The following is a 16,438-nucleotide window of genomic DNA, read 5'->3' on the forward strand; positions in this document are numbered from 1 at the left end:
GGGAAAAAGTGGGAGGGAGAGAAAAAAAAAAAAAAAAAAAAAAAAAGAGGTGAGTCTAGAAGAACCAGAACCCGAAGACATGTAAAGAGAATGGCACATAATCAGTGAGCAGCTCCATCTCTGCCCCCTCATTCCCTATCCACTCTTGCTGTGACAAAAAGAAAGCAAACACATAGGATAGACGGAGTGACTGAATACTTTCATCTTCCATTTGAAAGAATAAGAAAAAAGAAAAAAAATAATCAAAGTAGATTGCCTTGGGGGGAGGGACTAAGGTGAAATATTCCCCCTTGCAATATATATATATATATATATATATATATATATAAAAAGAATAAGAGTGCAGAAATATTCTTATTTTTCTCTCCCACCCCAAACCAACCTCCCTAAGTCATCAAACACTTGTAAGACGTTTTCTTTTATCTTCAGAATAAAATCAAGACCTTTTTTTCCCTCAGAAATTAAGTTTTTCATCCTTTTTGAGTTCTTTTAAAAATCGTCTTTAGTCACAGATCTTTCCAGCCCCTGTTCTGTTCCCCCCCACCCCACCGATAGTCTTTGCGAAAATAGAGCGAAGAACAGTCTTCCTTTTGAATATACGTCCTCTTCAGCTGTAAACAAATACAGTATGGGATCCAACAAAGCACATTGCATGAGGCAGGGAGCAGAAAGTCTGAGATCCTTTGCAGGAGATCGTACCTATCTGAATCTTTTCGGGAGTCCTGTGTCTGCGTGTGTGTGTGTGTGTATGCGTGTGCGTGTCTGTATCTCAACATTATCTCAGGTCTGTGATTAAGGTGAGCATGAACAACTCGTGTGTCGTCTTCACACTTCAGTCTGGAAGTCTCCCTCCGACGAGTCCGGTGTGTTCGCTGAGGACGAGTCCCAGTTCTTATTGTGCAATTCCAGACGGTCTTTCTGCTCCCCAGGCACGATAGACAGCTCGGGGGTCATGGTCTTGAAGCTGTCCCAGGAGCTTTGGTCCTCGGGGTTGGACTTGTCCTGACGGAGACGGATGAGAAGGAAGGGGAAAGGAGGAATGTTAGGGGGAGGAAATAAAATCTCATGATGGCTTGGATGTGGGAAAGATGCACTGTATAAACTCCTGTCTGGGCCGACGTGTTTCAGATCGTAATTGCGTTTTGAAAAGAACGCAGCAACGGCCATTGTAGCAAAAAGTTGATACAACTCTCAGAATTGCGCCGTTTTAAATTCTTGCCAACTTACAGAACCAAAAGCAGAGAAGCTGCAGAGCAAAACTGGAATGGATAATTATCTTTGAATATTTCTTTCATATTACCATCATGACATTGTAACCTTTCAGCAGCATTAATAATTTTGCAAGGTAATCCAGTGATGCATGCTGCTCATAGTCTGCATGGTCTGTAGCCAAGCGTTCTCACAGTGTAATTACACTGAAATTATCAAAAAATATTCCTTCCACAATGTGGTCAGAATCCTGAAATGGTGAATTGTAAACCCAAACAAAGATGTTGTTCTTTGGCAACCTGGTATATTCTTGAAGCCATTGTGTAATTCTGCAAAATCCGTCATGAATGTCGGTTTGTTCATTGATTCTGTTAGATTAGAATTTTACAAGCGTTTTTATCAATGTGATTCACTATGAACAGTGTTATGCTTCTCTTCATAATTCATAGCAAAATAAATTCTCAACTGAGATGCATAGTACAACATCATTGTATTTTAATAACGACATGATGGCAACCATAGCCTATAATAACTTACAGTGAATTTCACAATGGTTTTTTGGTTTGTTTGTTTTCTAGTTTAGTTCTCTCATTGTGCATATTTATCCGACCTTTGGGGGAGCTGTGACATTGTTCTGCTAGAAATGCTGAACTTCTTTACTCACCATACCAGGCCACCTACAGTGAAAAGGACGATCAACATGACTTGTTTTTTGTCTTAAGGAGTGAAGAAAGTCACTAAGATCAGAGAGGTTTAAGGTTTTACTGTCTGTCAAATGCCAATTCTGAACACAAGGTCATTAGATTCACTACGTTTGCATTCAGTGACCGTAAAACTAAAATCTCTAAAAACCATGGTGTGACATTTCATTCGTTTGCCAGACAAAGTGCATTCTTTGGCATCCTTCATGCTCTCCCACTTCATTTGTAGCTTTCACCTGGTAAGAGCAGGAATACCTTCAGGGCTTGGGACGTTAAATACTATATGTGGTCAGCAGATAAGCACAGGATTGTTGTACAACACAATCCGTGTGTGTGTGTGTGTGTGTGGAGGGGGGGGTAAGCTATAAACACAATTAGGGGCAACATCATGAATGAGATAAGGGCTATACGACTGATATGATTTCAAGTCAACAAATGGAGAAAGGCACAAGGATAAGTGGAACTGCTGACAGGAAACAAATTCAGAGGAGGAGATACAGAGCGTGGTATATTCCTTTAAAAAAATGCACTTTGGGGTTTTAAAATTGTTTTATCAAGAGAATTTAACAGTCTCAAAGTAACTAAAGCATTTACTGCTGTGGCAGCCGTAGTTCGTTGAATGGGTCATTAAAGGATACGGATGATGACTCAGTAGAACCTCATATTGATTTACTGTGACCCTTTCCCCAAAGGGACCAGGAGTGCTGAAACCAACATGGAGAGTCACCGGGATTCCTCATTGTATCTTTTTCACCTCATCAAATATTTATGCTCTTACAGGTTCCCTTGGTGGAGGTGCACCGCGATCCAAAAGACATGCATCATTGTCCGTCAAAGTCTGCAAAGGAGAGAGCTACGACACGGTCCTGGCTCCATTTTCTTTCTGGGTCTGCCTTACGCTGGAACTATGCAGAGCGCTCGGTTGTGAGGAAATGATCACAACTTGTTTTATGTCTTTGCCTACATGTCCCAAAAAATTTATTACAACCCACAAGGTTGGCAATTTTGGTCCAAGAAAACAAATCCCCAAATATTACCAAGTGTCATAGCTGTCGCTGACCGCAGTTCAAACATATTCAATAGTGACCTGTCTTAATATTTTAATAATTGATTAAAATTAAAAAATATATATATTTAGAAAAGGTAATGGCCTAAATTTTCAACAAACAGCTGGTAGAAACATAGCCAATAAAGTTTGACACAAGGCATACAGTTAAAAAGCAATACTGTCAAAAGACCATAGATCCTTTTTTTTTTTTATCTTAAGTTTACCACGTAAAAATTATTTTGGTAATCCTAGTTGATCAAAAACAGTAAATGTTTTGTCTGGTTTAATTTCAGTAAAAAACAAACAAAAAATACGGCAAACAAAAACGTAGCTAGCTTCAAATTTATTAATAGGCGATCCAATAATGTTACATCTACATCATCGATAAAAGTAGAAATTTAGCAAACTACAAGACGAGATTTTAAAATTACAACAAATACAATGGCTTTTACAAAACTGTGACGTTTTGTGGCAAAGCCTAACCAACTGACAGCTTATAAAGACAAATGTGAAGTAAAACCAGAACTACAATGCAATGTCATACATATATATATATATATATATATATATATATATATATATATATATATTTTTTTACTATAAGTGCTCTCACAAGTTGCTACAAATCCAAACACTGTTACTTCTTCCTTACACAGCAAAACGCAGCTCTGCATCAGGACACCGTGTCGTAACATGAATGCTCAGGAGGTAAGCTGTATTGCATGTTGCGTGGTTTTGCTTTTAATTTGCAAACTGACTACATGAATTTTTTTTTTCTCTTCTTTTGGCTAAATGAATTTACCTGACTAGACAACACAACTGTATCGGCTCTCTAATTCCATTCTGCAGTAAGCTCCCTGCAGCTTCTATTTTGTTTTCTCTAGATCTATTTTTCATAATCCCCTCATGCTTCCCCCCCACCTCCCTCCACTTCTTCTTCTTCACTGCATCAACTCCAAAATATTCACTTGTAACTCATTTTGAGTTATTTGCTCCCTCTGTTCCAGTCTGTCTCATTTGGCACGCTCACGCAACTCACCGCTCTGCAGCAGAGCACAATACCCCGCCTCACCCCGCAAACCCTCTCTTTGAGTGTGCGATGATTGTCAGGGAAGCGCTAGGGGGCAATATCTGCCTGATTATCATTCTTCCCACATCATAGCCTGACAGTTTGTAAAATGAATACAAAAGGCATAATCTGGAAGCCAATTTGCATGCTAAATGCTGGCGAAGGAACATTTTGTAATGCAGGCGTGTGGGTAATGCTGCAGTTAAGCTCAACTTTATTCCTGGGAGGCTACGGCTGACGCGATTGTGCTGCTGCCGTGCTCGTATCTGTTCCCCTTTGCCATCTCTGCCCGTCTCCATCCCCTCCTCGCCCGAGAGCCCCCCGATCTCATCCCTCTTCTCTGTGCCAGAAACCAGCGCTGCTTACAATCAATGAATTCTTTTCACCCCTGGCAAACGAAATGCTCCAATCCCTTTCTCCTCCCTCTGTGGTGTGGAAATGAGAAGACGGCGACAAGGTGCAAGAGTGAGGAGAGAGGAAGACGGGGAGGCAATGGGAAGTGGGGGATCAGAGTCACTGACAACTCTGCCTTGAAACAACAGCAGCGTTCCTCCGGCTTTTTTTTCTTTCCGCTCCCAACGTATGCAGACACCGAGGTGCTGCAATGATCCGTTTCACCGATTCTGCGTGCTTGAGTTGTCCTAGACGTGTAGCTTTTACGTGTCAAAGCTTTAAGATAAGACACTCCTTGAACTTTTCCACAGTTTGCCAACTAACAAGCAGTAATGGAAGTATTTTACTGTGATTTTACAAAGTAGACAAAATAATCTGTGTAATTCTAGCTGAATGCTAATATCCCTGTGCATTGTCCCAAAATGTCCATGTCAAAAATGTGTTTTTAATCCTATAGATTATTCTAATCTTGATCTATTAAACTCATGGCCTTCCTGCTTTCAAATTACAGATTTGTGATGCTGTATTTTCAGTCCATCTGCCTGTTCTTATTTGAACTTTCCCTTACTTGTACTGCAGCTAAACCTTGGTCTGCTGCACGGTGGTTTTGTTGTTTCGACTTCCACCATTGCTGAGGAGTTTAACTTTTTTTTTTTTCCTACCCACACCTATATATTGCAAGACTTTTTTTTAATACAACCAGATTGAGGATCTAAGCTCATTGTTTAACTACACTTGACAGACTGCTTTGGACACAGTGGCTCCATTAAAAACCACGCAACCTAAACGACATCAAAAAGTTGCACAAGATGCCAAAAGTAAGCATCACTTTGATATTCTATCAAACCTGCGTATCGTTTAAAACTAATGAATCTTTTCTTATTGTGCCATAGTCTGCCTGCATCGAGCCATGTGTTTGATGAAGACGTTCTGTACTTTTTATTCAGAAGATCCCTTCAGTCTGAGCTCAAATCTCTTCTATTGCTCACATCCCCTCGGTCTCTGATCCCTACTCTGCTGTCTTTGACAGGTTTGAACCTGAGACTTTCCTCACTTCAAGTGATTGTTGTTCATTTGAAGCCTGCAGGGTCTCCAAATGATGCTGTCCCTAGTCGACTTTTTTAAAGACGGATTAGCCGCAGTTGGGCCTCTGGTTCTTGCACTGGCAAATCACAGTTTGTTGTCAGTTGTGGCCTCTATGGATTTCAGACAATTCTTTTAATTAAATAGCCAGGTCTTGATCCTGCACTTTTGATTTCGACAACTACAGGCCTATTTCTAAAAGACGTATTCCCTCCAAAGTCCTTGAATAAACAGTACACAACCAAATTAAAGGCGTTTCTGGAATGGGATTTTCCAATTTTGCTTTCGTACTGATCTGGTGCTGTGTAAAGTTTTTTAATTACACATTCTTAAATGACTGTGGCGACAGCATTGTTCTTGTGCTTTCAGATTTGACAGCTACTTTAGATGCAGTGGATTAGGAATCTTCATTCTTGCTTGCAGAAGTGGGTGGAGATCACAGACAGTACTGAAGTGGTTCAGGTCCTACTTGGTAGAGGAAACTATTCTGAATAAATACTGGTGGCCACATGTCTTCCTCTGTTGTGTGGTGTCCCACAGGGCTTTAGTCTGGGTCCCTTCTTCTTTACCCCCAATTGATTCTATACTTTAAAACCATTGCACTGCTTTTCACTCACTCCAAAAACACAAAGTCTTTTGATCTAGTTTCTAATGAAAATATATTAGTACACTTGAAAAAAGGCTAAGTTAGCTTACAATTGACTCATCAGCAAGATATTGGTGGTGGATTTAAGTCAATGATTATCTAGTATAGATGGAAAAGTCCTGGCAGATTATTTCACTAACAACATGGGAACAATGTCTTCTTCCTATGGCTCCTATAATGGTTTTATGCAAACGACTGTTAGATCTATATCCTTCACATTTTTATCCTTATTGTTTTTACTTGATTTCTTCTGGTTTTTGATATTATTTTAGTATAGTGTTTTACTATAATATAAAGTACTTTGGTCCTCTGCCAGTTGTTTAAACTGCTTTATAGTTAAAGTTGGATTGGAAGATTTCAGCGCTTTAAACATGTTGGGTATAAAGGTCTGGCAAAATTTAGAGCAGCATTAAATAGTACAATATTCCTAACTTTGAACATCTCGCAGAGCACTGCTCAGAGGCAATGAGACGATAAATGCTTTTTAAGAAAAGAGGAAATCTGGTAGAAAAACTGTAAGACTGCAAAAGACTTAAGAGTGGGGCGGAGGTTAATCTGTCAGCAAGACAATCATAAAACAAGCATTCAGAGCGACCATAAAACAGTGTCATATACTGTGTGTGTCAACAATGCCCTGTCAAAGTCCAGACTTACTCAAATTCAAAATCTCTGGCGAGATTTTACAGTACAGGAGGCTCTCCATCAGTCTGGCTGAGCTTGAACTATTTCACAAAGGAAAAAAAAATGTGCAAAATTTTAAGCTCTAGAGAGTTGGCAGAGATACTCCCAAAAGACTTGCTGCTGTAACAACAGCAGTGAAGATGGCACTAACTCTTTGGGTTTTAATATAAATGTAGACCACATGTTAGAGATTATGAAAATCATGTGTCATTTTCCTTCTACTGAACATTCATTTTTAAAGTCGGTCAATTCTTTCTGACTGTATACCACATAAAAATCCCACTAAAATACCTTGAAGCTTGTGGCTGTAATGTGAACGTGTGAAAAGAAATGTAAGATCTGGGAATACTTTTGCGAGGCTCTGTAGTCACAGCAGTAAATTTGTCCGTGTGAGAAATGAACGAGTTCTACGCGAGATGTGGAAAAAGGGATAATACAGATACATGCGTGTTAGCAGGAAGCCATCTGCAGCGAATTTCTAAGAGTGCAAGAGACTTTACAGCTAATGTTTGTGAAAGAAGTTGAGAGGGAACAACAATTGGGTCTAATACAAACAAAAGCCTTCTCTACAATATGTGCTATTCATTTTTCTATGCAAATCTTAACATGTACGTTAAAGTCAGTCTGTAAAGTGCCGTTGCTGAGTCCGTATGTCTTCCCGTTTATCCTGCTGAACCTCTGCAGTCTTATCTATTGTTATCCTTGTTGGCTTGCTTGTCTGTGGGTGGTCTTTGTGTCCACTTTGCCGGCAACCTGGACAGCTGTTGTAAAGTAACAGGTGTTTCCCTGCTGGTAGGTCAGAGTAGCGGTGCCAGTGAAGATGGGGAAACGGAAAAACACGAGTAGAAGTGGTGTCTTGCATTGTAGCTCTCTTGGTAATTGTGCCGACAGACGATAGTGATCATCATACAGTCATTTGTACTCACCAAAGCCCAGCTTTCCCCGTGAGCATGCTCCAATTGATTCACTGCTGTGTCTAATATTGACCACATTGACCGTGGGTCCTTCTTTTCTGCCGCAGCATTTGTTTTAGGCTTTTTGTAAAAAAAAAAAAAAAAATATATATATATATAAAAAGCTTGAAACATAAAACTCTTTAAATGAGTGTCCTCATTTAATTTATTTGTGAAAGACAACTAATGACACTGCATGCCACCAGTCTTTTTAGAACAGCTGCTTATGATGTAGAAACTGTCAAAACATGTCCAAATCAACCATCAGCTACCATGGAAAAGTTTATATGAACAAAAGTGGGACAAGGTTGAACAAAGACCAGAAGTTGTTCTTGTTAATGTGGGGGAAACTTGCTTATCCGTGTCTTTTTGTTTTGTGCCAGTTGCTGTGATTTCATTCCCAAGGTTTCCTAAAACAAACTATGAACTAATCTACATTTACTTCATGTCAGGTCTATTGGAGTTTGAATGGCATAAAATTTACAGCATGTATTTATTACAAAGCTTTTTAGGCGAGTATCGGATTAAAAAAAATGCAACACTACTGCATTTTCCAATTCAATGAAATTCTATAGGTTACAAATAATACATATAATCACAAGGTTAGTTTCGTATAAAAAAAAATGAAAAAAAAAACTTTCCTTTCTTGTAGTGTGTCATGTTACTGAAAGCATAGACTTAGAATAAAAAATGTACATGTTCATCTTATTGCAGCAACAGACGAGGAAGATGCAAGAGTGAGTGAATTAAAGAGAACAGCTTTAGGGAAATGGCTGAAGAGTTCATACAGACATAAAATGCCATGACACGAACATCTAAAGCAGTTTCTACAGGCCTCTACCACAGCGTCGATGGGCAAGGCCCATCCTTAGCCACATAAAGTCCACTTATAACTTGAACAACTGAAGTGAAAGTCATGTCTGGATGCGGATGAGCAATGGGACTTGGAGAAATGATGGGGTCAGAAAGGTGATGGAGGGGTTAAGTGGGGTTAACTTTACCTTTGTTGACTTGGATGCCCATGGTGCTGCTGACTGTGTGGCTACGATCAAACTGCGACATGACAGGCATGCAACACAAAGGCTCAGTCAGTGAACAAAGCAAATGAAACAGCAAAGGAAACAAAGAAAAAGAGAAGAAATTAATAAAATATAGCAATAAGGCATAACACAGTACATTGGTTGTGATGTTAAAAAAGAAAAAACAACAAACTTAAATGACAGTCAAACACAAACAAAATGAAAGCAACATCTAGGATAGAGGATCAAATTGAGAGGATGCCAGAACGTTGCAGTCACATCACAGTTGTCAGTTGGGCTTCGGGTCCGTTTCCATTATAGTGTAGTCTAACAATACAATCTACGTTCAGTACTGGCATTATTCATTAGGAAGCACACAAAGTCCATTTGCCCACCATTTTACCCACTGAGCAAGGAAAGAGTCTGTGTCAAAAGTAATAAGGTCTTTCAAAGGAGCCAAAATCTGGTGAATGTAGGAAACATAAATTTAATTAGCACAAAACATTGCAAACAAATGAGCAATCAGCAGCACAGGCTCCGTTTGCTGCTGTCCAGCCCCTGTGTAATCCAAGACCGGTTTTTCGAAACAGAAAGCATCTCCAGCTGGTGACTGGGACCTTTTCACCTTTTTTTAATTGGCCCAAGGACACTAAATGAGCTAAATTAACATTATGGCTGTCGGTGCACGAAGCCGATGTCAGGCTGGTTCCGCCTGGTCTTCTCGCCCTCTCATTAGGAGTCACCGATAAAGCCAGTCGGCTAAGGCTACACTCGCGACGGCCGGTGGTTTTCATGGGCAATTTGTGTTGAGGGATAAAAAATAAAAAAAAACAGCTGATGAGTTTATACACGGCACAGAAAAGGGGGTAAGGAAATAATTAAAAACAAGCTAATGAGAAGAATTAATTATTCAATTAATGCCTCAAACGTGCTGCTGAGGGCTGAGGTTGGAGGGAGAAATGGATAAATGAGGGGAGACGCCAAGACTGAAAATGTCAAGCTGTGAGAACGAATAGAAAGGGGAATGAGATATGAAGAGCGAGAAGAGGGCCGGACTTGCTTTATTGCTGGTTTGTGAAATTGAAACCCCTCAGCTTAATGCCAGCAAATTGACTATCAAGACTTGGAGGCTTGTAAGTGCATGCAAATTGCTCTAAGCGAATCAACAACAACAACAACAAAAAAGCAGTCTTTATAATTTAAAATAATGCAACTTCATTTTACCTGCTACGCTAAGCGAATGTTATTTCTACACAGTACCCCCCGCACCCCCAAAAAACACATTGCTGGGATATTGATGTATCAGTCTTACCTCTGTTTAATGCAACCCAATCAACATTCTCTGTAGGAAATACAGAGCATTCTTGGGTATGACACAAACACAATATTGCCAAAAGTATTGACACACCCCACAAATCATTGACTTAAGATGTTCCAATCACCTCCATGGTCATAGATGTATAAAATCAGGCAACTGGGCATGCAGACTGCTTCTGCTAACGTTTGTTAAAGAATAATTAGCTCTCGGGAGTTCAATAAACCTTATTGTAGTACTTTGAGGCACTTGCAAAATTTTCTTGCTACCAAAAGTGATGTTCAAATTTCAGTTGTTTGACCACCTAGTGGAGTCCATTTAAAAGAACAGCAAGTCAGCCATGAAGTTATGGAAGTCGCGATGCAAAACCAACGAGCAGTGGGTGGGAGTTGGAGATGGCAGTTCGTGATGAGATGCATAGTGTTCAGAAGTTGCCAGCTGTCTCCAGAGTCATTTCCAAACCACCCGAGGCCTCAGATTAGCTAACAGAACCAAACTATATTTCATTGGATTAAGTGCTGTAAACTATTTCAATCGGTGCTAAGACAGGATGTGTTCTTAACTAAATAAAAAAAAATCCAGTTGCTCTTCCTAGCAATCCAAAGGACAGGTCTGAATTTAATGGTTTGATGGAAAAATCACAGCCCGACTCCACTGTGCCAAATAGAAACTTTAGCATTGAAAGAATTATGGCATTGGATTGGTTTCTTGGCCTCTTGGTTCCATTTAAAAGAACTTTCAACTCTGCAGTGTCTCATTGCAAAGAGTAGTGGTCTGGCATTTTCTAGGTTGCATGTCTGAATCCAGCTTACTTTCATCACATTTCAAGGCATTCTTGGGTATGACACTAAACATTGCGTTGCCTAGCAACAGTGGTGAAAGAGTGCTGGAGCGTTTTAAGGAAGATAGGTGAATTTGGATTGGACTGTAGCCGCTCTTTGAGCGGCTAATGTTGCAAAAGTCATCTTTGAACATATCCATGCTTCCAACTACGTGGAAACAGTCTATCAATGGCCTCGTCCAGATTCAATGTGACCACTGTGGACAAAGAAAGGTCCAGACAGATAAAAATGTACATTGCCCGTACCGAGACCAGAACTCAACCCAACAGATCACCCCTGGGATGAATTAAAGTGGAGATTGCAATCCAGCCTTTCTAGTCCAACATCGGTCATATGTGAAGTCACTCAAACATGATCTCCTGGAAGAAAACAAGTCAAACACACTTCTAAAGCTTGTAGATATCCATCCAAGAAGAGCTAAAGCAGGTATAGCTTCAAAGTGCGGGCATTATTCCTCTGTGTGTGAAAACAAGCAGGTCAATGCTTTTGGGAAAATAAAGTATTTTCATTCGTAAAGGAATAAATCACCATTTACTCACCTGCCGAATGGTTTGCCTAATATTGATACTCTGCTTACTGTTTCTGCTCGTACCTACTTTCTGACAACAAGGTAAACACTTTGAAACCCTTTTTTCCCCCCCAACTCTGTTAAACTTAAACCAGATTTTTTTCCCCCCATTATCCGCAGAGGAAAAACAAACCCTTGTTTCATTTAATCAGGAACACAGCCCATGACAGGAGAGTTTCAGAAAGATAAAAACTACATCAGCCAAGCCATTATGCAGTGGAAACTCTTTTGCACACTCTCAGACACACACCCACCCCTCCATCCCACACACAGCATGGCAAAAACACTGCATCATCGGACTCCGCATGCAAATTTGTGCTTTGACCTTCTGAACTCCGTGGAAGGATGGAAAACAGCAGGCTAATTCCACAGCGACAGAGGCCAAGAAGCTGCTCTAAATGTTAACAGAAGCGCAGACACTAATGTAATACGGTGTTGGGTACACTTCGCATCCACGCCTTCTTTTGCTAACCCCGGATGGCTCCATTTGCATCCTTGTCTCTATTGTGGAATACACAATTTAAAAGTGGACTCGATCCATATGCTGGTCATATGGCAGCCTCCAGCAGCACATGTTTCTAAAGCAGAGAATGGCTTGAATTTGCTTGTTTTTACCATTAGCGTTAATGCGAAGCCCCACTCAGTGTCCACTTCAACGAGAGTGTTTTTACAAGTATTTTCAGTGCCCAGAGGATTCTTAAATTGGAACAGCCAATAATGCATGCATGTCAGAAAACACTTGATTCCAGGTCAGCGGCTGCTTTTTTTGGGGTCGATGAAGTACATTAACACAGAAGTGGAGGCTAGTTTTATAGAATGCAAAGCGGCTTCATGTCTTGCCGAATTAATAATGTGCACTCACGAGCGTCAAAAAGGGAACCAGTCGGTTCCTTTTTTTTTTTTTTTTGCCTTTTGAAAAGCAGTCATTCTTTAAAAGTACATTTAACAAGAAGCATTCCTCAGAGACTTCACTCCACATCAGCGTCATACCTTCAGGTAGACGCTGGAAATGTGTTGACTGCACATCCATGATGCAAAATCTTCCCAAAGGTGCTCTGTTGGATTGCAATCTGGTAGAGGCCATTGGAATACAGTGAACTCAATGTCATCTTTAAAATGGTCAGTTTGAGAAGACACGATGCACTGTTCTGCCTGGAAGAGCCATCAGAAGATGACTACCTTGTGGTTACCGAGAAGGATGGACATCGTCAACAACAATATACTGGTTGGATGTGGAGTTTCAGAGATCTTCAATTGGTTCCAAGGGTCCCAAAGTGTGCCGAGAAAACACCCTGCACACCATTACACTACTACAATTCCTAAATGCTGGGACAAGATAAAATACATCCATGCTTTCCTTTTTATTTTCATTGTTTCTGATCCTGATAGCTGAATGTAGCCCAGAGTGACTGTATCTTGAGAGGTCTTGATGGCTCAATAAATGCGTTTAGAGATGTATAAGTGCAAATTCTTCTAGTAGACTAGAAGATTCTGTAATCCTCAGGCCAGCACATCTGGTACCAACAATCATGTCACATTCCAAGTATATTAAATGCCATCATGGTCCTTGGGTTGAAGTAAACCAAGTCATTACCATGTTTAGATGGCTGAATGAGGTGACTTACTGCGGTGGTTTGAGTGAGCCACCATTTGTGATAAGAAACAAAAGAGCAACTGAAAATGTTTGTAACAACGCCTGTAGATGGTGTATGATGCAGGGCAACATTAGTACAGTATTTCTTTGAGGACAATATACTTACTTCAGCTTTCTCTAATGTAAAGATCATTTTTAACAACGAGCCATACAAATATTATTTACTGTATTGTTAACTCTTCTTTCCACTCATGTTTTCCCCCATCATTTCTCTGCGTTTTATCACGGCCTCTGGCGGCGTCGGTGGCAACCACAGACTTGACCAGTCGTCTGGTATTATTGAGTTCACAGGAGAAAAAAGTGAGAGAGTGGGATCCAAAGATGGTAATGGAAATGTGAAACAAGCAAAACAAAATAAAGAAAAAAAACTTAAGAGTGAGGATGTTACTCTTTTTTGTTTTTTATTTTGGGCGCACGTACCGAGGAGAACTACCTCAAGAATCTGTGTAAAAAGTTGTAAAAACTTGGTCATGTTTCTGACATCCACTCATCTCTTAAACACAACCGACAGATCTTACCTGCAAATTGTTCCCTTCTTCCATTTGCAAACATATTAGGTGCTAATTGTTACTCCCTTTAATTCTAACAAGAAACCTAATGGACAGAATACTACGGTTTATGATGCGACTATAAAGTGGTTTTTGAAAAGATTATTGTTTCAGAACAGATTTATAACCGAGTTATGGTATTTGGAGATTTGACTCAGTCATAATTAAGACAAAGACTGTCACACAAATATGTAAACAAACACGAGAAATGAAAAACAAATGTTTATTTCATTACTTGGGGAAAATTCTGCTGTTTAATCATTACTATACAAGTTCAACTTTTTGAATGCACATCTACGGATTGAGGAATTATCATGAATTTTAAAACATGAAGCATGTGGGGTTTTGGTAATGACGCACTCACCTGGAATACTACCACAGCACTATGTACACCTAAAATATTACACCTAGTCAAATACAATCACTTCACAATGAGGAAACACTGCGACAGGTAGAGCAGATGAGATGCTACATGAAGAAGAACTGTAGTCTGCCACCGTTTGTTGTTACATTCAGTAAAGATTTGTAAAAAGAAAAAAAAAGAATTTCCTCAGAGTTACACATTTAAAAGTAAATAATGTTGAAGTAAATATGCCGTTTCCCACAGACACTGTCAAGCTTTCAGGTGTGCGATTTGATTGTACATAATTTACTCGTTGTTTTTAACCTCCTCGACAGGGGTGGCCCTCAAATAAGTGTTTAAAAATAGATTCAGTGTTATCTGGAAGACTGGCCCAAGTTTAATTTGATGGGCTTACAAGAAATCACTAATGATGGGTTATTACTTTTTCAAGATACCGTTTGCAAACAAACTCAAGCACAAAAATTGGAACATCAGACAACATAGCACCAGACTGAAATTACGCTAACGCAACAGTTAAACACTGAATGCTATTCTTTGCTCTTTACAAAGTCAACTTGCAAATTCCTGTAAATCTTAAAATTTAGCTTTTTTTTAATTAAAAATGTATATTTTTTAATCTCATCTACGCTGAAACTGTCAGATCAAATGTAACAACATGCTTATTCTCAACAAACAACATGTTACAAGTTGGTCTGTGGTAAATTTCAAGCATTTATGACAGGTGCCTATTTGTTTGGAGGCCAGAAGCAGCGGCTTAGTTAATCTGCGCATTGAGCTAGTTATGATCCTTATTAACCTCATCAGATTTTTTTTTTTTTTAAACACACCAGGTCTTGTCATATTAAATCTCTAAGAAGATGCCTGTATCTGAGTTGTCAAAATATCATTTTACTGAAGAACGGTGGTGAACAAGGCTGCATGGTGGCTCGGCTAGCAGCACTGTTACCTTGCAGCAAAAAAAGAGTTTTCTAACTTTTCTGGAATTATGGCCTGCGGTCTTTCTGCATGGAGTTTGCTGTATTTTCTCTTCCACCCACAAAAAAAAGAAACAAACAAACAAACAAACATTGCCGTAAGGTTAACTGTCCTCTCTAAATTGCCCTGTCAATGCATGTGTGGGTATATGCTATGTGATGGACTGACTGTAGCGTTGCTTATCTCCAGAAAAGATAAGTGGGTATAGACAATGGATGGATGCTGGTGTACAAGGAACTCGTGCACGGACTAACTTTTAGTAGGGTAAAATCACTTCTTTGCACATACATTTTTTTTGCAATCATTTATTATAACTAAGCCGTGTTTGTTTCAGTTGACCAAAACATTGACTTTCAATTTTCATCAGTATGGGGCTAAAACTCATTTTCTAAGTATATAGTTTATAGAGTTACTTAGTTTATTCTAACTCATCTAAAATTGTAATGTGATAGCACTTTATTGAGCCATTGCAGAGCTATTCCTTCCATCAACTTTGTATAATTGTAATTTTTGTTTTTCTCACAAAGTTCACGCATGTTGCAAGTTGTGACTATTCAGTCTAATGATGGAATTATTTACTTTGCATAGATTAACGCTCTGTAGTAGTAAGTCGTAAGCAGTAAGTGGAGATTCTAACACAATCTGTTGCACTGCATCACTTAATTGACACCAATCAATTTATTTTCGCTGGCTAGCCTTCACAAGTTCTTCCTCATAAACTTTAAGCAAAGCATATCAGTCAAATCTCCGAGGTGGAAAAGTTTAAAGCTTGACAGGCCGAGTCACAGCTACTAACCTACGACTTAAAAAATAAATAAATAAATAAATAAATAAATAAATAAATAAATAAATAAATAAATCCATGAAAACACACAAACGTTGGCAAACTACAAGATGTACACAGTTGCATGTAGTACATCAGTTTCATGGCTATGTTTTAGTTAAAGTAAGTGGAGCTCTAGCTGGTGAAGGTTATAATGGTTTTACTTTGCCTTACGTTGACTTTCTTTGTAAACAAGAGATGGTCTGCGTGCTAGCGATGGCTCTGTGTTGTGCCTCGGTGGTGGGGGAGGGGGCACCTGTTGAGGTGGTTAAAGGGGTTACTGGAGGTTGATTTTTTTTGTCACTTTTAGTCAGAAGTAGAGAAAGAGAGAGAGAGAGAGAGAGATACCTGCAAAAGTAAAAAAAAATATTAACTCTTTTTTTAGAGGTATGGTTAAACTTTAGATGACTCGCCATTAAGAAAGTTGAGGAAACCTATGGTTGTCTTTTTAGTAGTTTGGTCTGTATCTGTCAAGTAGGCTGTCATTAAAATATGCAACAGAGCTTGTTCTTTGGAGAAACAGTCAATTAGCCATAAGGAGACGGGA

At 39.4% G+C, this 16,438-nt stretch overlaps 1 protein-coding gene across 3 annotated transcripts in view; it reads right to left on the bottom strand.

Moving 5' to 3' along the window:
• Positions 1-366: 366 nt before the first annotated feature.
• adgrb2 (adhesion G protein-coupled receptor B2) overlaps positions 367-16,438 on the bottom strand; it is a 315,878-nt gene continuing 299,806 nt past the window's right edge. For 2 of the 3 annotated variants that reach the window (XM_015056969.1, XM_015056968.1), the window contains one exon: positions 367-1,002. In XM_015056969.1, the coding sequence (XP_014912455.1) occupies positions 826-1,002 (177 nt within the window). In that variant the 3' untranslated portion in view covers positions 367-825. Of the gene's footprint in view, positions 1,003-8,784; positions 8,837-16,438 lie in introns of all 3 variants that reach the window. The other variant, XM_015056967.1, reaches the window with a different exon arrangement.

This window comes from Poecilia latipinna, unplaced genomic scaffold (genome assembly GCF_001443285.1).
Source record: "Poecilia latipinna isolate Pla-1442-1.1 unplaced genomic scaffold, P_latipinna-1.0 Scaffold1422, whole genome shotgun sequence".
NCBI classification, from domain to species: domain Eukaryota; kingdom Metazoa; phylum Chordata; class Actinopteri; order Cyprinodontiformes; family Poeciliidae; genus Poecilia; species Poecilia latipinna.